Source organism: Hetaerina americana, unplaced genomic scaffold, assembly GCF_022747635.1.
Source record: "Hetaerina americana unplaced genomic scaffold, ioHetAmer1.1.p SCAF_9, whole genome shotgun sequence".
NCBI classification, from domain to species: domain Eukaryota; kingdom Metazoa; phylum Arthropoda; class Insecta; order Odonata; family Calopterygidae; genus Hetaerina; species Hetaerina americana.
In genome coordinates this window covers 67476069-67501607 of record NW_027287538.1, presented here as the reverse complement: position 1 = coordinate 67501607, position 25539 = coordinate 67476069, and the positions used below count along the sequence as shown (strand labels likewise).

The window sequence follows — 25539 nt, the reverse complement described above, 5'->3', positions numbered from 1 at the left end:
TGGGTCGGAATCCCACCCATCCCTCGGCATCGTGGGTCACTATAATCTTCGTTTAATGCTGATCTTTTGAATGCATAATCAATATGAACTAATTTTCTAACTTTCATTGAGGAACGGGCAGAATTGCGTGTTTATTTATAATTCTCATGTGGGTTAATTCAAATAAATTGCTTCTTTGTCGTTTTGAAGTAAACTTGGTTGGTTAAAAAAAAGCCTTTTCCGTTTCGGAACACATCTAGTACCGCCATTTGGCGAAAATTATACAATTTCGTCATACAGTCAGAACGAGTAATTGTCTCTAGTTGCTGTGCATTTCCTATGATCGGACTGCGCAACTCATTATCAATTGATCGTCATTACTATCGCGTTTTCTCAGTGTTGTCATATTTTGAGTCATGTTGAATTAGTGCCCGGGCCAGCATTTTCACGCTATCTCCTGATTAGTTCTTAAATCCGAATATTAGTATTCTGTGGTCCTTAAAATGCAAATTCTCTTGCGCCATACCTAATGACCTCTGTGACTCATCAATGTGTGTCCAAGTTGGACATTTAATTCTCTGTTTTCTTTTCAACCCCAAAATTTATTCTTATGCCGGCCTGCTTCAAATCACATCATAATCGAGCCGGTAACAACAATGACGAAGACGGAATTGATATTATCTGGTTTCATTAACAGTTTATGCGCAAAATGACAGAATAAATGGTCTCCAGATTCCATCAAAAGTTTAGGATAATTATTTCGAACTTTTTTCGTCGTTCCCTCTTAATTTGATGCATTTTAGTCCCTTGGTGGGTTTAGTTCTTCTTCTAGTGGGTAATTTTTCTTCTATTTTCCCGTCGATATTAATGTATGTTTAAATATAACATATTAAATGCGTGCTTGTTTATTGTGTCTTAAGGAGTTCCACCCCATCTAGTTCTCCTTTTACGTATAATGCCCCAAAGTTAGAGGGATACTTCTTTGTTTTTCTCTCAAACTATCTTCGCTTTATCTTCAGAACCAGTCTTTAAGGCTCCCATTCTTCTCCGATCTACTTTTCCAATGGACCGTACCGAAGATCCTTAGAATTCTACCGTGTACACTGCAATTCTCAACCTAAATGCACTCCTTGTTAATGCTCTCCGAGCATAATAGCTTCCTCTCCGCCTGAAACGTCGTCCTAGCTCGAGCTATTCCGCGATTGATAATGTCGAACGTTCTCCATTCCTCGTTGTGCCGCTTCCGACGTGGGTGAAAGAATCCGCTTGTCCTCATTCTCCTCTCCTCGTAGAAGAACGTCCGACTTCAGCTACTCCCTCTCGCAACCTATCATCTTAGTTTTAGTCGCTCCATAAAGGCCATTTAATACTGACTTGTTTTCCCTTTCCATGTTTTACGCTCAGGGCCAATGATTCTGGCCGTAGCTGCCCATGAATAATTCTCTGACGCTGCTGCACATCCAGTCATCGCAGCGTCCATTCTCGCGGAAGGCAGGTGTTTGTCCACGTCACGTAAATCTGACGACAGCTCGCCCCCGAATCGACTTTCCTTGACCTTTTGTGGGCGAGACAAGTTTAAATAAATATCCTAGTGGAGACTCCCATCCATGGCAGTTGCATTCGATCCGGTCTTTCGATCAACGTTGGGTATATACTCTTCGATTGATGTATTTTGCCAAAAAGGAATTTTGGAATAACCCGACGCGGTTGCTTTCATAGCATTTTTTTCTCTTGGCGACCTTGCAAGTTAAAGGTGGGGCGCATGGTAAGGACAGTTGGCGTGGTTCTTCCCTCGCACGATACACAACCATAACAAAATTGAACCCGAGCACCCGAATGTTTTTACTGAAAGAGCAAAATGTATCGATGTAATCAAGCAAGCTAATTATAAAATGCTTTTTATGGGCATATCTGTGAGTGTGTGTGTGCTAGTGTTTTTGTATATGAGCAAATATACACGTACGGTCTTAAATTCTTTATTGTATTTTCGTAAGAACTACGCTGCGGGTTTTAGCTTGGTAAAACATATCAGCAGTCGTTCCTTTTGTCTATCCGTTCCAATAGTCACGTTCAAGTTCTAAAAGAAATTAGTTTCATATCAATGGGTGAATTTAATACAGTCTACGATTTTATCTTAAAGTCGTTTTCTTTCATCAACTGTATTATAATTTTGTCAATTGGAATAATTTTGATTGATAACACTTTCATCTTTCTGGATAACACCACGTATATCCAGATGCATGTGTGAGGTCATATTCGGGCATGTTCTGCTGGCGCCCCAACACTGCCCGCCGCACGCCCTTGCGGCGGCCTGTGGAGCACGATGAGTTGGGTAAATGCAGAGATTCATTCAGCGCGTTCGTAGTCTCCCAGGTCCAATTGTTCCAAGTCGTTACTCTAGGGAAACCCAAGTAAAAGTTGAAGCTGTGCGATTTTCTGTTTGCTAAAACTTGTTTGATGACCAAATGGTCGCCCAAGGAGGGGAACTGTCCCCTTAACCCCTAATTGTGTAGATTTACGCCCACCTTAAGTCTTGCAGAGTGAGCTTTCTCCCTTTACCAACAAAAGTCAACTTTCTTGTTGATTCCTATGGCTATAGTAGCTGATATAACGTGTGACTGACTGCATAATAATGACACAAGATGTAACTGAGTGTTTCAAATATATATATAAAGTGAATGAAAATAATAAATTAAATTACTAGTTGACAGCATGCGATATGATTTAGCCGAAATGGGCAATCTCTAAGGCGGACGTCTAAGCAATCAGACCCGATTTTTTTAAAAGAATAGAGTGGGCATTGCCAACTCTCTTTTATCTGATAATCTAGAATGGATACGCTTTCAGTTAATCATAGGGTATGCAAATTCGGTTACCTACCCTACCGTAGATAAATTCAAAGAAACTGCGGGAGATGCCGCGACAGGAACTTGAATGGAGTTATCCGCTAGTTTGCATTAGAATGCAACATTTAAAAGTGTAAAAAACATTCGCATCGACCGAGATGACGATCGGGACCGTCAAATTCGTCAAGGGCAAACTTTGAATTTGTTGCATTGTACCGTAGGCCTCTGACGCACCCTCACCGTTTTCAGATAGCAATTAATGTTTGCCCCACGGATCATTTTGGCGTTTTAATTGGGATATTAATTATTATAAATAACTCTGCGAGCGTAGAATTTTCTTGTCTTTTCGCTGGGGACCTGGGATATATCGCAATTCCCTTCGCAAAGTGTGTTCTGAAGCAGGTTTTCTCACTGTGGGATACGTGAATTATATTTAAAGGCGCCTGGAGAAATTTTACCGGAGGAAATTCATCTAATGGACGACGTTTATGGTACTCAGCACTTCCGATTCTTCGATTTGGCTACTTTCATTTTGTTGTTACTTACGAGGTACGGGAAATTAAGTTCGTAAGTTTAAGAGCAAGTTTGCTTCAGTCAAAAAATCACAATTAATTGCAAGTTTCCTATACTGAAATTCAATGGAATTCAGCTCATGATAGGTTTATATGTGCTTTTTAATATTGACTTTTCTGCTAACTAGTATTTACAGAAATATCATCCGCAGTATGTGTTATATATTTAAGAATGGTACTTAATAGATCTTCAAGCTGTATATTTCTCAGCTAATGTGTCTATCCATTTTAAACTGCTTGCGCGTATGTACTCTATAATGTGTGTGTGGGTATAAAATATATATATATATATTTTAATATATATATATATATATATATATATATATATATATATATATATATAAAACTTGGACAGCAACAATGTGAGAACACATAAAAAGAACACTCACACGTTATTTCTTAATAATTTCGACGGAATTTAGCTCCGTCTTCCTCCGAAGGAATAGTAGTACTTTTTATATATTTATGAGATTCGCCTTTCTTCTGTCGTTCTTCCATTTCGTTGCTCCTCCCTGCCACGCATCCCAGTGGGGCTTACAGAGTTCCATGTAGAGGTACGAGCTCAAGGAAATTACCAGGACTCTTCTGCCCATTAGTTTTCTCCTTCTTCTTGCCTGCGTATTCCAAAGACTACAATCTTTCGGCCCATTGTACTCGGCAGACTTCTTCCGCATGAGCTTAGCCTCTCCGAGATTAATTAATGACGCTTCTGCAGCAAGAAGTCTATTTCATCATTCCTGGGAAGTTTTTTTGCAACCCTTGTATCATTAGTAAATATTTAATTCCATCTTTTTTTGAACGTTAATGACAAAATTAATGACTGCATCAGAGTTAAAGCGTTCTTAATCGGTTGTTTGAATTCAAAGTGGCACTCGGTGGACATATCGACAAGTTTTCTGCTTTAATGAAAGGACGCGGTGTCTCACCTCCCACCCGCCCCCCCTTCTGCCTCGGGAGAGTCTTATGGGATTTCCATAACGGGAAAAGACGTCCGGCCCCGCGTCGCGTGGGCCGCGCATCCCGTCTCAAGAGGCCCTGCATGACTAAAAACGCGAGCTTCAGCGCGAGGGGGGAGTGGAGACGTGGAAGGGGGGGCTGAGAAGAGGAGGGGAGCGGGAGAGGTTCCAGGACTGGAATCATCCTCACCGCGTCAACCTCGTGGAGGAGTCCACTCTCTCTTCGTTGCTCTCTCTCTCTGTCCCTTATTTTTATTTCATCTCGCTTCCGTGAAAATACCGCTTCCTCTTCATCGCAACCCATTCCTTTGGGTTCTTTTCGTCGCTTCCGGATTTCAAATGAAGATTGCTAATGCAAAATGTCTCTTGCATTGTACTTGCACCTTCTCTTAGACCTGTCCACATTTTGGAAAAGATATTTTGGCCCCGGGCGGATTTTCGTGAATATATATATATATATATATATATATATATATATATTCACGAAAATCTAGATATATATATATATATATATATATATATATATATATATATATATATATATATATATATGAAATGAGTGTATGTCGCATTTATCTCTAGAATGAATAAAAGAAAGAAAATCATAAATAGTAATGCGCCTCTTAGATTTCCATTTCTTTTTTTTCACAATAACACGCATCGAGTTTTCTTGAAAATTAATTTTCTCCGCCTCATTACCTAAGTCTAACATAACATGACAAGCTTTTAACATGGTTATCTTTTCACGCGCTGAGTACCTTTGCAGCTGAATATTCGCTTACAGCATGATGTTTGCTTCGCTCTAATGATCAATTATGGATTATGGCACAGAAATGCATTGCCAAGTAAATGGCTATGCATCTCTTGCCAGAACCCCAAAAAAGGATCTGAAACCAATGTCCTTTATATTAGCCAGGAAGAATAATGGCTATCAAGCTTTCTCCGCCACCGCTCAATTCGGAATGCAAATTCCAAACTTCCATTGTTAACGGAACTATAATTTGGTTAATTAAAATACTCTCATCTTGGTGGATATTTCGGGCTCAATTTTGCCCTAATGAGGACTAAAGTCAAATTACCAAAAATTATGAAAGTGAGCGAAGAATGAGAAATGTACCGCGGGAGCATGTTTACATGTTATGGAGAATACTCTCAAGATAGGAAATATTTGAAGTCTAAGGAACAAAAGAGCTTGGGATAATTAGTGTATGAATGTGACAGAGGCGAAAGAAGCACCCAAGAGAGAGAGAGAGAGAGAGGGCTGTATGAGAGAAAGTTATGAAAATTAGTCAGTTTCACAAGCCATCATGTTACGTAGTTAGACTTTTTAGACTTCTAAGAGGAAAGTCATTCATTTCATTAAAACCCAAATCATTTGAAACCATCTCTTAAAAATCTGTATGTTTTGACTGTTGAAACTTGATGAAGTTAGACTATGGTATAAAGTTACACTTATCGAAATTTTTTCATTAGGATTATCCATGTTTTAAATTCCCCTGAAACTCCGCTTACTGGTATGGAAAACTGCTGTGTTTAATTCATTGTAAACAGTAATTTAGAGGAGTCTACTAACCGTCCAGCGTTCATATGTTCTCTTCATTAAGGCTGACTGTGTATACATTCTAGTTTCCTGCCATCAAGAATGATTGAATGTGATATGCCAGCACTCAAACACCATCCCGAATTCAGTCCGCGACCTCGAATTCTTTGACAAACTCAGCGCTGCTATTATGGAATATACTTCTGACATAGGAATGCTATATATATATGGACTCCATTCGCCTGATAGATGGCATCCAAGTTGAAATCCTTATTATCATTGTTTTAACCTTTGGCCTATTAACCTTGCCATTAGCGCGCGTATTTATTCTATGAATACTCGCATTCCTCCATTATCGTGACTATCTGACTCTTCCTTGGGCACATCGGTTCTGCCTTTCGTTTTGGTCGAGGGAGATTGGCATTTCGAAAACGGGACTGCTCGCATTGATTATATATATATAGAAATATATATATATATATATATATATATACATATATATATACATATATATATACACATATATATATATATATATATATATATATATATATATATATATATATATATATATATATATATATATATATATTTATATATATATAAATAAGAGAGACTCTCTTGAAGAAGGCCTCTGAGAGGGCCGAAAGCTCGAACAATTTACCGTGTGAGTGTTCTTTTAAATGTGTCTATTCTTTTCTATTTGTGTTATATTGTGTCAGCCCATTATATATATATATATAACACTTTTTGAAAGACTCACGGACGTGAATAATAATGTATAACACTTAGCACTAGTGGACACAGACAAAAACACAGAAACACACAAAAAAAGAGACTCACTATTTTTCGAATTTTCGGTGGTCGTTGCCACCTTTATCAAGGAGGAGAGGGACAGAACTCTTTCTGTCCCTCTCCTCCTTGATAAAGGTGGCAACGACCACCGAAAATTCGAAAAATAGTGAGTCTCTTTTTTTGTGTGTTTCTGTGTTTTTGTCTGTGTCCACTAGTGCTAAGTGTTATACATTATATATATATATATATATATATATATATATATATATATATAAGATATTTATGATAAAGGAAGTTATGTTGCCGCATCCTGTATACGTATACACATATATATGATATGCGTAATGTACGAGTGGCTTTGCTAGGTAAGGATTGAATTCACCCAAAACTAAATTTTTAAGAGGGTGAAATATTATAAGGGTAGGGTGGCCAGCTCTATACTCTGTGAAACCATTCGCTTTCCCACGAAATCCTACTAACGAGAAAATCTCACGACTTAGAGATTTAAATGGGATTTTTCAGGAGATTTGAACTCGGGACTCCGTAGAGTTGCCGAGCGCTATGTCCTAAGTCTTTCTTGTTGCTTCGTGACTAAATTGAAAGCGGAATCGAAATCCTGCATATTTTTATTTCTCGAACCATAACATATGTGGGTATGTATTCTATCGTATCAAACCTTACTTAGGGTGGGGGGAGGGAGTTGGTAATTAATGGATATTTTCTCGTAATCGATTGGGTTGATATGAACCTGAAATCGACACCTACATGTTTGCCCTTTCCAGTTGCCCAACCGAAATACCATCATCATCTTGAGTGTGACTCAGTTCAAAAATACCTCGCCCCGCAGGGTAATCATCGTTGTACGAGATAGGAGTATTCTAGCAGGTCCTATTTATCAGCATTTCAATTGGAAGATTGGTTTAATACAAATCTCTCTTCTTCCAAATTCAACTCAAACTCCATTGTATGCCTTTATTTCTCCTTACGAAAGTCTTGGGTTAACGTAACTTACTAGTTCGGTCGCGGCGTATTTAACGGACCGGAAGGAGTGTTTGCATGCGGAGGAAGAGTGACGCTAACGATTGCGATTATACGGCGGACTCGACCATAATGTGTGATAACGCACGCGCCTTCACTCCACGGCTCCTCTCGTGTTAACCTCACGCGTCCGTCATCCCTTCCTTCTCGCCCCCATCCCCTGTAACCCCTTAAAAAAAACGTCCCCCACAACTCGACTCCTTCCATCATTTCCCCCCCCCTCCCCGTCCTCTATAATGTTTCTTAGCCCTCTCCTCCTTCCTTCCCTCGGGCTGCATTCCTTCGCGAGGCGTCAATGAGCTCCGGACACATGGCAGGGAGGAATGGGGAGGGGGGATAGATGACGCATTTGATCATTAATGGGGGCGGCGCGGCACAAAAGACCTCCCTCGCCTCCTCACCGTAACCGCATTCACACATTGACGCGGGTGGGAGGAGATCGCGGAGGTGGTGTTTTGGGTGGGAGCGCGGAGGAAGTGTATTGTGTGCGTATGCACGCATTGTGGGGTCGGACCCGTTGTTTCTCGAAGGGTGGGTGTTGTTCCACTACGCGGGGGCTCCCGAGCCATCGCGGGTGACGAAGCTCACGGAAATATTTTACGCGTGGTCGTCGGTGTTTTATTTTTCCTCCGGGACGTTTACAGCCTTATCACGGTCATGTCCAAACAACCAGTTTTTTTTATGCGATAAAGGCTTCGCGCGAACCTCGCGTAACTGTTTCCCGAAGTTCGCTATGGGTAAGAGGAGGTGGTGCAAGGACGAGGATTTTCATTTGATTGGTTGAAATTTCTGTCGAGGCTAAAACTGAATGAAGCGCAAAGAACTTTGGTTCAGTAAAATAAGTTAAGAGATGCCACAGTTGATTTAAGAGAGCCAAATTTGTGCACGTTTCATTCAGGTCAATCCTCGAAAATAAATTTCAACCATTCAGACATTTAAATGAAAATGTTCGTCCTTGCACCGACTTGAGGTTGCATACTTATATACGTATGTATGAGTGTGTACATGTTCATATATATATATATATATATATATATATATATATATATATATATATATATATATACATACACACACACATAACTTCCTTTTTAAAAGCGCTTTGTATTTGAAAAAAGGAAATTTAGTTGCCGTACCGTGCCTATCCCTTTTCCTTATTTCCATGTGAATTTATGTGTGTGTATATAATATATAGTATATATATATATATATATATATATATATATATATATAAAATATCTTCGAAATGGAACGCTCATCGGCGACACACAAATATATAAAAACACAGATATAGATTTTTAGAATATAGAGACACAAAGAAAGGACACTCACAATTTGTTATTTTACGTTTCGACAGCACGGCTGTCGTCTTCAGAAGACGACAGCCGTGCTGTCGAAACGTAAAATAACAAATTGTGAGTGTCCTTCGACAGCCGTGCTGTCGAAACGTAAAATAACAAATTGTGAGTGTCCTTTCTTTGTGTCTCTATATTCTAAAAATCTACATCTGTGTTTTTATATATTTATATATATATATATATATATATATATATAATATATATATATATATATATATATATATATATAATATATATATATATATATATATATATATATATATATATATATATATATATATATATATATATCCATAATGTACACCACGATAGCACTAGAACAAAAACAAAAATGCAGAAACCCACAAATAAGAAACTCACACGTTTTCCGAATTTTCGGTGGTCAAACCAGCTTTCTCAAGGGAGAGATGGAACTTTGAGTTCCATCTCTTCCAAGAGATGGAAAAGGTGGTTTGGCGACTGAAAATTCGGAATACGTGTGAGTTTTCTTTTTTGTGGGCATCTGTGTTCTTGTTTTTTTTCGCTGGTGCTATCTTGGTGTCCATTATTATTCACATCTGTGAGACTTTCACATAAGTTATGTATAGATATACGTACTTGCATGCTTGCGTGTGAGAAAACACATATATGAATATAATATGCAAGGAAACTTCCTCGAAATGGTTATTTAGAACCTTAATTTGACAAAAAATGAAGCATGAATGAGAGAGGACGAAGAAGGGAGGGACCGTCGAAATATTAACCGAAATTGAGTTTTTTCCTTTTGTGCGTCTCGGTAAAAAAGTGAGTGAATGCCGAAAGCTTTTTTCTATTTCCCCACGGTTGAATGGGAGCGATGCGTGAGGCCGCCATCCATCAGATACGATTTTCCATTTGTTTTGATTATCTAATCCCCATGCCCCCGGTCTATTTACGCCGTCATACATCAGTCCTCTCCGGCCGCCTCAAGTAGGGGACGAATTTAATTTCCTTTGTGATGGTTTACCGACGGTTCAAATTTACGATTATTGTCGCGGCCATTTCGCACCGAGGTTTTCTCTGATGGAGATAGACTTCTCGCGAGAGAAGAGGCGCAGTCTCACCGAGCAAGCGTCGTATCGTTATCATTCTTTAAGTCTTTAAAATAGCTTTATTATTTTTTTCGTGTGGGTTACCTTTGTACATAGAGTAACTTCATAAGCTTTCTCCATTGCATCATAAAATGTTTTCGAATTGCTGAGTGTTTCGAGGTCAACATCTAAATTAAGGAAGCCGACTACTTTTTAGATAAGGATGTAGTATTTTTAAAGCTAAAATTTTTAATGATAGATTTATTTGATTAATTAAAAATGATTCGATTATAAAATTAAACCTTTAGACTGATAGCAGTGAAAAAATCCTGTAATAGAGTATATTTAAGTAAAAAATTCAGTATACAATAGTGACCATTTTGGATACCAAATGCCCAGTGGAAAGTAAAAGAAGTCTGTATTTGATGCTAACGCCTTATAATGAGAGTGTAATAACTTTTAGCGGCGGGTTTCTCCCTACGTTCTTTTATCATTCTCCCTCATCCTCATTAGTTTATTAAATGGCCCGTAAAAGGTATGAATGGACCTAATGTCTTTTGACCCCTTAAAACCTATTTACTTTAACTTTTAAAATTTCAGCCAGGAATACGAATATGAATGACGCATTGTCACGTGCGTGACAATCGCATGCCGTTGAGAATGTCATTCGCGCTCGGGAATCTATCACTTTCATCTTGCGGCCCCATTCTCGAAGCTACAAGATATTTCATAAGTCGCTGTATTTTGCTCCTTACATACATTCTAGTCACAATAAATCTTTACAACGCTTATTTAATGTAGTTTTCTCGGTTGTGGGGCTTACAACGCAGTACAATTCATTTTTACCTGTCTCAGGAGGACTTGTAAATTTCTTGTAGGTCCGAGAAACCGACCTTATCTCTCGTTAAGCCGTTTTGTGAAATGATTATTTTTTCGTGTACGAAAAAATTTTATTCAATATAAAAATAATTAATTTAAAGTTAATTTTGTTCTCATTCTCTGTTAAAACTTCACTTAAGATCACAAACTTCGTTCATGCGTTGTGCATTTTTTCGGCTAAATACCCAATCTTCATGAAAAATGCGGCAGCGAAAGTAAATGGTCCCCCTACTTTAATGCGTGAATTTCACACGCCGTTGTGATTACATTAGTGTCAGATACCTTCTGGTTTTACCTATCGACCAAACCCTCAGGTTGTCCGCTTCGTTTTTTCTATCCAAAAGGATAGAAGTCGTCGTTAACCTCAAAGAGTTATTAAAATCATGTTAGGTAGCTTCGATTTTTAAAAATATCATTCCCATCTGTCAACCCGCCTTTTCCGTAAATCTCAAACGATTAAAATATATTTTATTCCAAAGGATTCCGGTGCGGCACCGATGGACCAAACCGAGCGGCGGAGGGCGAAATTGCGATTGCTTCCATCGACTGCTCCTTTCCCTCGTGCACACTCTGAGAACGACGTTCTTTGAAGAACGCAAGTTCATTGTACCCTCTTCTCAGCCTCTCCTTCCCTCCGCACAGAATATCAACATTCCTAACGTCCGCCTGATAATTTTGTAACAAATGAGATTCATTTCCGGTCTTCCGGTGGTTTCCCAAGCTGTCGTGAAATTTGTATGACGCGGTCGAACTTGCGCCTTCACTCGAGGGAGATAAGTTTTTTTTTGTTTTGCCTGCTGGTCATTTACGGCTTTAAGGCCTTTTATTTTTTGGAGAGATTTTTTTTGGGGTGTTCATTGGTGGCTGTCCGTTTTACGAGACCAAATGAATCCGCTCCGCTCCATGAATGTCAAGCTTCAAATTCCCGCACACGAAGTGACGAACACAATCTTTGTTGGCTACGTCACAATAGCCTTAACAACAGAAATAGTGATAAACGATTTCATAGTGAAAATGTCTCAGTAGTTGTGGAAATTTAAACGTAACTTGTTTTCTTGAATTCTTTGGTACGAACACATATTTTAATCGAACATCTTAGCGTTGAAGAAATGGCAACGGAATGATGTAAGTAATTTTACTTAATTCGATGCTGGAAACTCTTGCATTGATTACGGTTCAAACCTTGGCTTAGGACATAAACGGTGCAACGGTGTGTTGTCTGATTCTCATTTCCCTTTTGGACGTCCTGTATAAGCGATTGAAGCAGTGTGAAGTTAATATATGTGTGTGAGTCCTTAAAAATCAAGCTAAGATGGCATCAAGGGTCATTTTTTGCCAAATATCTGGATATTTGACCTTATTTTCGTCGTGATCTTAAGTTGTGAGAGGGGATAATGAGTGCTTATAAAATCTATCAATTCATGATCTATTTCTGTTCACTGGTTATTCTACACAGCTGATATGGTGTGGGGTAAGAATATCTTTGGCTTTGGAGTTATAAATTGGATCGGGTATTCTTTTAAGCGTTGGTATATCTTGCACTTATCGTGCTCCGAGGTTCTAATGTGATAACTTCTTCTAGCTATATGTAACAAACATAGCAAACCATCTTTGATCGTTATGTAATTTTTCAATTAACATTATTCCTCACCCATTAAGATGGAGTCATATGGTCCTAGTGTGACCTAGCTAATGTGTGAATTGCAGCTTTCCCGATCGATCGACGAATAATGTCACGTACGTAATTAAAAGTCGCATTGAGTGGGTTGGAGGAAGGATCCGAAGCGATTGCATGCCTTCTGATCTCCCTGACGGCCTCCCATTTCCGTCGACCGTGGGCTCAGCCCCAAAACACTTCCAAATTTCCGTCCTCGATGGTGTTTACCCGAAAATCTCTCTGGCAACCCCCTTTCTGTAGCAACTCTCCTCCTTACAATATCCTACCCCGCCTTCTCACAGCCTCGAACCCTCATTTCCCCTCTGCCTTCCTTCCTCTTCCCCCCCTTCAAACCAACCCACCCGCCCTCCCACCCATTCCTCACATCCGAACGATAAGGAGGAGGTGACTTCCATTTCCGTTTAGACAACCGACGACTCCTCCTTGCCGCTTTAATCTTACCCGCCCATGCCCCGGCGGCGGCTGAAGCAGATGCGAAATAATGCTCGGGCGTGCATTGGGTGTCGTATTAAGAGCGCAATAACGCGGGTGTGGGATGATATATTTCACGGGCCGAAGGAAACGGAGTGTGTCTCGGAAGAAGAGATGATTGTGAGCCTATTCCTTTCGCTTTTTCAATGAAATATTAGGAATGCAAAATTTCTAGATTTGTTTTTTTTTCAGGCGTGAAGAGAATGAATATCCTTTTCGCATGAGAAAGACATGTACGCCTGTTTCGTAATAAGCATTACTGATGATAACGCTATGACGCCTCATTGCATGCAGTCCATAGCCTAATAGGTTAAGCGTTGAAGATTCGTCCAGAAGGACATGATCGGATTACGAGCACCGAATATCCAAATTACCGATTAAGTTGGTTAGCCTGTTGCCAGACCAATTCAACTTCCTTCGAGATTTTTCAAAGGAAATTTTCACGCATAATGTTATCATGTTAATTGGATTTTGACACTCATATTTGACTGAGTCGCATATTATAATTATTTGACGCAATGTTTTTTAGAAAAATAAAATCATTCAAACGCATTGATTTTTTTAAATAATTTTATTTTTCGGCTTAAAATTTAATATATATATATATATATATATATATAAATTAAAATGATTAATTCTACCTACAGTTAGTTTGCAATGCACATGTTGTAGATTTTCTGATATTAAGATTAAGATGGTGATGAACTAGTGAACTTCCTTTGGGCTTCAATCATTTCTGACCAGTACAACTAGCTTTTAACGTATGTACACTGCTGTTCCCTTCAGTTTCTCGTAATTTTTGCCGCCTCTTCATGCCATTCATGCTACTTTCGCTTCTATGTATAACGTGCTTCCTTACTCGGCTGAGTCTCTATATGCTTCCATAAGTGTCAACTTTACGATTTGTTTCATTCGAAATTCCCGTCATCCCTGCACAACATAGAGACTTTTTCTTTCACACACGACATATCCATACCCGTCAAATAATACGAGGGTCATCCGGAAAGTAGTACCCGTTCGTGAATTAAAGACACAAAAGTAAATATTAACAAACATAAAAAATTTTATTTGAAAGAGGATACTTTAAACTACTTCTCAACATAATCTCCAAGCAAATTAAGGCATTTGTCATAACGTGTGACAAGTTTCTGTATTCCTGCTGCATAGTCCTTCGCCGCCAGCTCATTGAGATACGCGAGGGACCCATCTTGCACAAATTTTTGCATAATGCAGATGGTGTTTAACAATTTCATGAACAATTGTTCGAGAAACATTGGGAAAATGCTCACAGATGTCATCAATTGTGACGCGCCGATCGTTCCTCACGAATTCGTCAACTGAGCTCACCAGTTGGTCTGTAATGACAGACGGTCTCTCCGAACGCTCATCGTCGTGTGTGTTCCCCCTCCCCATGTTGAAGTGCGACACCACCGCCGAACAGACGACTCGTCCATTACATTGTCTCCATACACCTCCTTTAATTGGCGATGAATATCACATGGGCGAACGTTTCTTGCATTGAGGAATTTAATCACTGCCCTCACTTCACAACTGGCGGCGTTCTCAATTTTTTTAAACATTGTAAACAATCACAGAAACAACACAGGCAATGCTAGCGTCACGCAACTTGGCTCAGAGAAGGCAGACAAGCCACTGAAGCTATCTGACCTCGTCCAGCGGCTACTCGCGTCGTCAGCACTTCATGCGGCACGAACGGGTACTACTTTCCGGATGACCCTCGTACTTTTCCATATTTCGATTTGCTAAATCCGTCAAGTCTCAAATCAATGCTAATCATCATTCTTAAAACACCAAGACCATAAACGATGGAGTTTTCCCTTGAAATGGGAAAACTCCATCGTTTTCCCGTTTCATGGGAAATCCTTGTGTTTCATATCTATCAGTATTGCACAGCAACAAACATTTCGATATGGAGCATACTAGGCTTTTAAAGTTCCAGAACCTTGTATTCGAGGAAAGGGGATAGCCTAGTTGTGAGGCTTGTGAAATGCGGCTTTGGAGAACGAAGGAAAAAATAAAACGAACGGAGAGAGAGAGAGAAAAGCGAAAAGTGTTCGATGTGGTTGGGAAAGAAAGGAGAGTTGTGGGGGGGGGGAATTCGAAGAAGGCAGGGAAATAAGAAGAAGAAGATGTTGAGAGATGAAGGGATGCTGAGCCGTTAATAGCAGGAAGACTTTTGGGTGAGCAGAAAAGATGCAGGAAATGACAAGGCCTATTGGGCGTCATGAAGGGCTAGACGGTTTGAAGAGTTGAACTCGGAAATGATTCAGGAATGTCACAATTAAGGTTATGAGGAAGTCCACAGCGCTGCGTAATACTTTTCAGAAACTGTCCCAAGCCGACATATTATCGGTCGCTCCTCGAAATAAATTAAAACTCTGGCTTTTTTCCTTTGAAAACACAGATTATTCAGAACAATAATGGTACTTTTTGTTTTTTTTTATTGTTGGCGTATTGTTTCATACGGTCTCATGAAACAGTGCATAATCATTTATATAGTGTATATAATTTTGTTCATTTGATTAATCTGATTGTTAACATGTGTTCTCTATTGGTGGAATGCACGAAGTGCGCCACGTAAACTTCATGAGGATATTTACAATAAATTGTTTGTTTTAAATATGGGAGGAAATAACTATTTAAACAGTCAAATTAAAATAATCACAAAACAAAGCAATAGTCGGGAATGACTGTTTATGTGTCGAACTCGCTAAGTACAAGTATGCTGCGCACATTGTTACGAACCACGATAATGCTGGTGATTTTGACTGCAGAATATGGGCGACAAGAATGTAGTGAAATTTGAGTAATTACATCATGGAACCGTTGAAGACCATAAAACACGGCATTGCCCTTCACGTATGTGTCAACTGGCTGTGGATTCCTTTTCAAAGTATATACGTGGTGCGAATCTTAATTACTACACCCGTATGGATCTAGGTGAACAATTTTTTCTGCCTTTTCCCAATTTTAAAATTCTCCAAATGTACTCTCGTTACTCTATTTTAAGGTTTGTATCTCGTTCAGAACTAAGTACATGTCCCTCAAATTATTCCTTTTCTGGAAAACTATACACGGCTGCTCACGTTACAATGGGCCTTCGTTGTTGCGCTGCAAGACGTACGTATTCTGATTAGAATATACGCCGGGAAAGCACCAGATCTTACTTGAGGAATATCTATATACTTCAACTGAATAATACCTTGTTGTATTGAGTCATTTCAGCAGTAGGAATGCTCTTTTGCATACTCCCTTTTTTTTAATTTTGCGGTACAAACAAATGCGAAACCGTTGGTGAAAATCAATATATTTTCGCACTCTGTGACAATCGGATCGTCTAAATGCCAAAAAATAAGAAATGGGCATGGTTTTGCTAAATTGGATCACTATTAAAATATTCGCCTACCATTTTGCAAATGGTACTTAATCACCCCTTCCAACTTTCCTCGGATAGTTTTCCACGCTTAGTTTACCACATATAGTTTTACCCGGATAGATCGACTTCCGAGTTGAGCTCCTGGCTTCCGGATGAAGTGATTAGAAGTAAATACAAGAGTACCTACTTCAGTAGCAGAGGGGGGAACCAATTGCGTAGTCGGTTACAACACTGTGAGAGTTCCACTTTTCTTTTCGAATTGGGCGGCGACCATGATTTCGATCAGGGTTGGTATCGGCGTAGAGAAATTGATATTAGTTCTTGTCTCATATGCACTGGCATCGGTGCGTAACAGTTTCTTGCACATAACTCTTCCCAGTGTCTGGTTTAAATAACATCAAGCAGATAACTTGTTTCAGGAAAAGCTGATTTTGAAGAGGATTCCAACGAAATAAATAACAGTTTCAGGGGTAGCATGGTGGAAATCCTTCATGATGAAAGAAGACGCTTTGCTTTGTTCCACATAAATATTTTTATTACGACCTAGGTTTCGTTACAGCGTGCCTGAAGATGTTACGCTGTAACTAAATCTAGGTCGTAATAAAAATATTTAATGTGGAACAAAGCAAAGTGTCTTCTTTCATCACGATTTCAACATTCTAATCTACCTTTCGCAGCCCTCAAGTTTCAGTTTATTTTACAAATGGGTACGACAGATACCTGAATGAAAATAAGTTTGGGAGAAGCACAGTCAAGATTAGACTTACCTCTTCTATCAACTGTCTTTGCCGTTTATTTTGGGGTTTTAACGACAATTTAGTATCCTTTGGCGTTAATTTCTTGTAACTTCTCGGTAGAGGTGGGATAAATTTCACAGACACGTCGGGATGAGAAGTTTTAAAAAAATGTTCACTCTTACCTTCATGATAAATACCTCTGTAGAAGGTCTTCAATATTTGGCCGATCGCGTGTAGCTAATGCGGTCCCTGTTGTCCTAGCAGCCAGCCCTTCGCGTCAATTTTACGAGGGTCATCCGGAAAGTAGTACCCGTTCGTGAAATAAAGACACAAAAGTAAATATTAACAAACATAAAAAATTTTATTTGAAAGAGGATACTTTAAACTACTTCTCAACATAATCTCCAAGCAAATTAAGGCATTTGTCATAACGTGTGACAAGTTTCTGTATTCCTGCTGCATAGTCCTTCGCCGCCAGCTCATTGAGATACGCGAGGGACCCATCTTGCACAAATTTTTGCATAATGCAGATGGTGTTTAACAATTTCATGAACAATTGTTCGAGAAACATTGGGAAAATGCTCACAGATGTCATCAATTGTGACGCGCCGATCGTTCCTCACGAATTCGTCAACTGAGCTCACCAGTTGGTCTGTAATGACAGACGGTCTCTCCGAACGCTCATCGTCGTGTGTGTTCCCCCTCCCCATGTTGAAGTGCGACACCACCGCCGAACAGACGACTCGTCCATTACATTGTCTCCATACACCTCCTTTAATTGGCGATGAATATCACATGGGCGAACGTTTCTTGCATTGAGGAATTTAATCACTGCCCTCACTTCACAACTGGCGGCGTTCTCAATTTTTTTAAACATTGTAAACAATCACAGAAACAACACAGGCAATGCTAGCGTCACGCAACTTGGCTCAGAGAAGGCAGACAAGCCACTGAAGCTATCTGACCTCGTCCAGCGGCTACTCGCGTCGTCAGCACTTCATGCGGCACGAACGGGTACTACTTTCCGGATGACCCTCGTAATAACGAGTATCGTTGGAGAGTTTGTTGAATATGAAACAATTTAATAATTCTGTGACCCAAAGCGTGAATCTTATAATGCTATGTAATTTTGGAACGTAATTACTGTCGAATGTGTTCAAGGTGATTCAATAATATGTCACCTGAAAATTTGAATCACCATAAGTTGTGATTTCCTTCGGGCTACCGATTTTAGACCACACCTGAGAATACTTAAAGAGACGGGCGCGAAGGTCGGACTCCTTTTCTTAATGAGATTTTGTAAGTTTAAGAGACTTGCAAAAATGCATCGATTATTTTGGTAAATTTAATGATGAAATTAATAGTGTTTTCCCATACAATAATTTTCCGACGTGGTTATATTCTGTTTAATTCAGTGAGTTCATTGACTGCAATGTAATCGATTTCTATGTTACGGGGCCATTATGCTTATTCCTTGGGTTGGTACCCAAAAAACCGAAGGTGAATTGATGTAATTTCGTCTGCATTCTTTCCAACTCATCAACTAAATACTTTCCCAGCATTACCTGTTGAGCACTCGTAATTAATATTTTTAGTTGGTTAATATTTCATAAATTGATAAACCATTTAGTCCCTTATATGTGATTCCAGTCGAACCTTTAACCTTTCAGAATTTCCAACATCGTTGACGCCAGAATACCTCTTACACACCTCTTTTAACTGATTCATTCAGCTCCTCGTTCTCATTTGAAAGGACGCGCGAAGTAGTTTACCTCCATTCAGTTCGTCGGAAATCGGGTCTACAATTGTTGGGTCGTTCTAATCTCAATGTTAATTTCTGGTGAGAGTAAAATTCTTTTGTCCAATCCTCGCAATTAATGTGTCTTCCCCTTTGCCTTAATCATCTCGTTTCGCCGAATTCTGTCTCGCGTGTTCGTGTCAGTGGGGTTTTTCGCCCGGTTGATTTCCCTTTCGTGCAAACGCTTTGTTCCTTACGACGTCCTGCCTGCCCAGCAGTCGTGTGAGCCGGTTCGAAACCTCTGCCACTACGAAAGCGAGCGTGAAAAATTAACGGTTCTTCTGACCTCTTTTTCTTCGTTCCAGTCCCCGAGGGAGGATAATTGAGATAATCTGTGAAGGAGGACGGGTTCGACCTGCTATTTACGTGGTCATGATACGGGAGCATAAAATAGCGGAGCCCGTAAACGTCGTCTTTCCTGTTTTTACAGGTTATTAAACAGAGTACTTACTATTCGTTCTTGTGAGCTGCCTAATGCATGAGCTGGAACGTCCATCTTACGAGCGCGCGTACTTGGTTAGTGCAAGGGATTTGGGGATGTTGACTGCATGGATGGCCCTAAATATCAAGAGCCGTCACGTTAACCCGTGAAATAGCCATTCCAAATTACAGAGAAATTGATGATGCAGCATATTACGCTTGAATTTCATCTATTCCCTTTCATGAAAACGTGTCCTTTGTCGTGAGTGAGCTACAGTGGCGGGTAGCGTCCACCACTCTTTCGAAGGGCCGCTGGGATTTTTTTCAAAGAGCTTTAGGTACGAGAGTAGCCATCGTAAATCGGAAGTACGTATGTAAACGTAACTCCTTTCGCATTACCTGTAAGGTATCGAGGATGTTAAGAATGTGGTCGATCGATCTGGTAAGGAATCGATGATAGTGCCAGCTAAAAAAATCGGTCCGAGTACCTTTTACCCATAATGGCTATCGAAGGCGTTTCATTTTCCGTTTAACTGACTCTTCGATCTCCTGTTGTGACCAGTATTTCGTGTGTGTGTGTGTATATATATATATATATATATATATATATATATATATATATATATATGCATATGCACGCACACCCTAGTTTAGTAATGACCCTTCGTTACAGTTTGTTGTGATCGGCGCACCAGACTGATTGACACATTTTGACATCATATTTTTAATATTAAAAAAACCATAAATACACTAATCAATGCAACAATTTCAGAGTGTAAAAATCATTCGCCTTGACTGGGATTCGAACCCAGATCCCTCAATATCCGGTCGAGTGCTTTAGCCACTTAAGCTACCGAGGCGTCCTCTTAAACTCTGAAATTTTGGGGCTAACAGTAATCAACCCGAAGGTCGGTATGGTAGGTGATGGTAGAGTTCACCCAGTACTAAACCCTATGCGGCGTGTGAAATTCACACATCAGGGTAGGGGGGGCAGTTCCTTTCCCTGTGCCGGTTATGGTTTCCCAGGAAGATCTGGTACCCGAAAAATCACTTTAGCTTGGGTGGCGCTCTAGTGGTGGAGCTTGGTGTGCCTGTCCCGGGAATCGAACCCGGGACCCTCCGGTCAGCAGTCCAACGCTCTACCCCCTGGACTATACTACGATATATATTAAAATCTCGGAGGACAGGATTATTAATAACTTCAGGCCAGTCTGATTATGAATTTCATTAAAAATTACATGAAAGGGAAAGTTTTGGAGCATCTCCTTGTTAAAATAGACTTCTATTGTGTATACCGCTGTGTCCTCCATGAGCAAGACACGCTAGATTCTGACTACCCCAAACCCTAATCAATTCCGCTGTCATTTGCCATTAATGAACTAGGTATAGCCTATCTCATCTGATGTTGTGGGTACTAATTTAGACCTAGTATCGGACCCTTACCTTGATAACGATTTTTACTACCTTCCTATTCACTGCTAGTCATCACAAATACAAACCCCTCTTGACGATCAAATGAAAAGCATGTGTAGCATTATTTGGATTGCTCCCAATTAATCAAAAAATGTAGTCTCGATATTTCACTCATTAGCATCAGGTGCGAATTGCGGGGGAAGGAGAGTAAGAGGGATGGTTGACCTTTGGCGCCGAGTTCAAGAGGAGAGCGAAAATGCCAAATCATTAGCAATGAGGGCAGTGCGAAAAATTTGCTCCACAGAGCGCAAAATTAGCCTTTTTACCCCGACCTCTCAAAATCGTCATTATGCCACCAGTTAATAAGCCCCGTCTCCGAGGAGGATGCAGAGAAACCTGGCACCGTCATGCTCTTCACAAATGCAACCAATAATAGACAACTAGCCGACGACGACAAACATCCCATCTTCTAGGCTGGTGGCGCACTGCCCTCGGAGTTTCCTACACAAAAACATCTCCTTGCCTCCTAGGACTAGACTCGGGATCTTTTGCAAGGAGAATTTTGTGATCAGATATCCAAAAAATATTATTAACCCGAAGGCTGACTTGATGGTTGACGGAGTTGAACTTCTCCCGCAATAAGCCAATCGGCCCGAGTAATTAATTACACCTTCAAGTTTGGAGGGCAGTTCCTTTCTCCGAACCTCCCGTTGATTCCCTAGGTAAATTTGGTATTCATGAAATCGCACCTTCTGGGTTTTGCTGTGGGGTGTTCATGAAGGCAATTGCCTTCGGGAAGCTTTAAACCCGGAAATCCCACGACAGCAGTCGAGTTCTCTTCCCGCTAGGCCGGCATAAAACAAAAATTAAGTTTTCTGACGATTATAATGAAACAATTTCAGAGTTTAAAAATTATTCGCTTGACCATGAACGGTTGGAATTAAATTATTGAATGAAAAATATCTTCGGTTGATTGGCGTTTCAATGCAAAAAAATGTCAATAATATCTTCCTGATCTATTTGTTTTGTTCTCTGATTATAGTTTTGACTCATTACTCCTCCATGCATTAAACTAAAATTCAAAAACAATGTTTATTTTTTTGTCTCTATTGGTTAAGTTTTCTTTTGTTTCCTAAAATTAACGTGCCTAAGTTGACATTTAATGTTGAAACTCTTTCAAGTCAATCATTTATATTGTTTCAGTTTAAAAGTTGACATCCTGTATTGTATAAATCGAATTACGTAAGTTTCATAATTAAGTTTATCACTTCCGTCAAATTCAATCCGATAAATCTGCTCGCAGATCTCTGCGGACTAATCCTATTTTGAAAGCCATGAAATTATCTATTTTGCATTCTGCACCCAAACCGTTGAGTATTTCCCGCTAATTTTGATAGTGAGTAAATGCCCGTGTATTCATTTTAACTCAAGTTTGAAACTAATCGCTCTTCTGTTTAATACACCAGTCTTACCTTAATGGATGAACCTGTTAGTTTTGTGTAACTATTCAAACTTCGCATTTTCTATCATTGACGTTCGTTCGCAAAATATTCTTTCGTAAACTGTGCAACAAAATGTGTCTTTAGTCAGATTCAGAACTTGCAATTAGGCGATTTTTTTCAAAAGTTTTCATCTTCGTTCACACTGACACCGGAAAGAATAGGTACTTTGTCTGCCCTTGGATAAATATGTTTTATGTAGCTGTTCCCCTTGGGTGGACATCTGATATCTTTCCTCGATCCTTCCGAAGTCTATTATGCTCACGGCTTACATTCTCTGCACGAATGGCCCAGTCGGCCTCGTCCTCCTGGACGACGTCGACATTGCCGCCGTTCGTATCAATGGATGGTTTGGCGTGTAAACGTCACGAGGCCACGTGACAAAACAAATCAGAATGGGTTTTGGTGTGGAGCATTACGAGTATTAGGTTTTTGGAACAACTGCGTGTTCATTGGATACAAATACTTCTCTTTTTAGAGAAAAATTGTTCAAATTTGAGGCTCATGTTCTATGTATATTTAATTATTCAGTAAAGTAGCGTTTTATTGCTACAATCGTGTCAGAGTTTTGAAATGGCTATTTTAATCTTTTATGGATAATATCGTAACTTGTAAGAACCTGAAAGAATTATTTTTTTATATAAATCATGCCAATGTGGAGTAAAGAAGCATGTATAAATTGTAAAACTACAATTATGATGACTCTAATTCATAAAATATTATTAAAAGGTTTTTAATTAGTATGAAAGATTTTGCAAACAAAATGAAGAAAAAAAATTATCCTGAATACCACTTCTGTCATATGTAATTTCTTTAGGCACTATGGATTGTGCTGTATGCTCCTGTTATGTAGTCGCCTTTGTTGCTGCACTTACCCTTATAGTTCACATAAAACCTGTCTTATTCACTCTGTTCAACTTGGGTGTATACAGACAGAGTAGTGATGAACATAACCTCAGTTCAGGCAAACTTCTCATTGGCACCCCTTTCACACCATCACCGGTCAGCTAAGTCCTGAGGCACCACTAGCTTACTTTTCTTTGGCTCTCCTATTGTAATCCGCATGGAAACATCAAACCATCTGGGTTTCCAGTCCACCCATTCATTTTCTTATTGTGATGTTATTAATGTTACTTAAGGATGAACCATTAGAGTTCAAAGGGCTTCCTTGGAGATCAGAATTATCCAGATTAAAAGTGAATGCTTCTCAGTGAAATACCCTAGTATGTTTTGTTGTGTCAAAATATAACAACTCGTTAAGCTCTTTGTAACCGAAATTCGGCATGATACTGAACCATAACATGCAATCTGGAATTTATTTCTTAAAAAGTCCCACTGTCCTCGTCTATATTCCAATATAATAAAATATTCTGATCTGTTCTTCTATAAAATTGAATAAATTGGTGCATTGTATTAGAGATGCTGTTCCTTGTACTAAGTCTCCCTCACTCCAGGGTAATGAATAATATGATTCTTGATCTCCCATGAATTAATTTTAAAATCAATTCAGATGCGCCAAATTTGTTTACGAAAATTCACATTTTGCTCCAAATTAATTCCAGGGCATTTCGATCTCCTCAAGATTTGATATGAATCTTTTTTTTTCAAATAAAATGAATGAACATAATAATGGAGATTTAGTAAGATACACCATGTGTGATGTTTGTCTTGTCTAACATATACTAGATAGAGATATCTGTGTTTTTGTGCTATCGTCTCAAAAAATACACACTTTAATATAATACAAAATTTAATTAATTATTTTTCCATTACAGGATTCTGGTGCCATGTCATACTCAACCACTACAATCACCACGAACACAACCTCTTCAGCATCCTCCACATCACTGTCGCCAGCTCTAGCCTCCAGCATAGTTAAGCGTGGTGCTCTGTGGGAATTAGAACAGCACCGAGGAGGTTCTCCGTGGTTACTGCACCATCTTCACTTAATTTCTCGCTGGAAACATCGATATTTCCTACTAACCCATGATTATCTACACTGCTTTAAAAGGGATTCAGGAAAGATATCTGAGATGGGCCAGTTTCTTTTCAAGGTTTGTAGTAATCAACTTTAAAGTTCTTAATTAACCTATTTCAGAAATTCCCATAAAATATTCTTGTCCCTATCTTTGGTTGTCAAAACTCAAGCCTCATTATATGCTGCCAAAGGAAAAGATTCTCATCAGAGAATATTTTTTTAACTGTGTACCTCATTAAAGCCACATACTCTTGGGTTTCACAGCTTGTGTATTTATTGCTGTAAGCAGTTGCATCAGAATTCCAGCTGGCATATTCAGGCCAAAGTGACCTTCCCCAAATAAGAATCCATGAGCATGCAGCATACATAATCTGCACACAGCGGAAGCCATCAAACAACTTTTGTTTGTTGGGACTTCTTTAAGGCTTTTTTTAATGCATTATTCAACTCAGCAAATCACCCATTGATCACCACCACATAGCATTTAGTAAACTCTTGAAAAAGTTTTTTACCAGCCATATAATAAATCATATCCTAGAAATAATAAGATAGACAAAATTTTGTTGAAATTTACATAATATCTTCAATTGAATATATAAATTTAAATAATTATTCTGGCCCTGAATTATCTCAATTTTCTTTGCCACTTCAGATAAAACTGGTCGAAGTTGAAAAGGTTGAATGGGCAAACAAGAAGCGTTACAGCACTGTGTCTTTAGATCTTGGGGCACAACAGAATAATGGGAATCTCAGCGTAGAGCAAAAGGGTCAAGAGAATGCCAGTCACCGAGTGATATTGTTGAGAGCTGAGGATGGTTTGGAAGATTGGTTTGAATTGCTGGAGGTAAGTTATTGCATTCAATTATTATTCAATAGTACCTGATGATGCCGCAAGTCGGTGAAACGCGTTGTGCCGTATAATAAAATCTGTGGAAAAGTACGAGTCTTTCTTTCTATTTCAATAATGGATATTATTCAATGCTTACATCATTTACTATTATTTCATAGCTGAGCGATATTAATTTTTTCCCAGTTTATTGCCCATGTATTCCCAATGTAAAGGTTTACATTCACTTATAAATATATCTTCAAATTTTTTAAACTGAGTTTTGCAGTAATTGGTTATTATCATGCTA

At 39.2% G+C, this 25539-nt stretch overlaps 1 protein-coding gene across 3 annotated transcripts in view; it reads left to right on the top strand.

The window, feature by feature from the left end:
- The window catches only part of LOC139698826 (uncharacterized), a 260429-nt gene that overhangs the window by 223739 nt on the left and 11151 nt on the right, over window positions 1-25539 (top strand). For all 3 annotated transcript variants that reach the window (XM_071597758.1, XM_071597760.1, XM_071597759.1), the window contains exons 2-3: window positions 24201-24479; window positions 25056-25247. In XM_071597758.1, the coding sequence (XP_071453859.1) occupies window positions 24201-24479; window positions 25056-25247 (471 nt within the window). The remainder of the gene's footprint in view (window positions 1-24200; window positions 24480-25055; window positions 25248-25539) is intronic.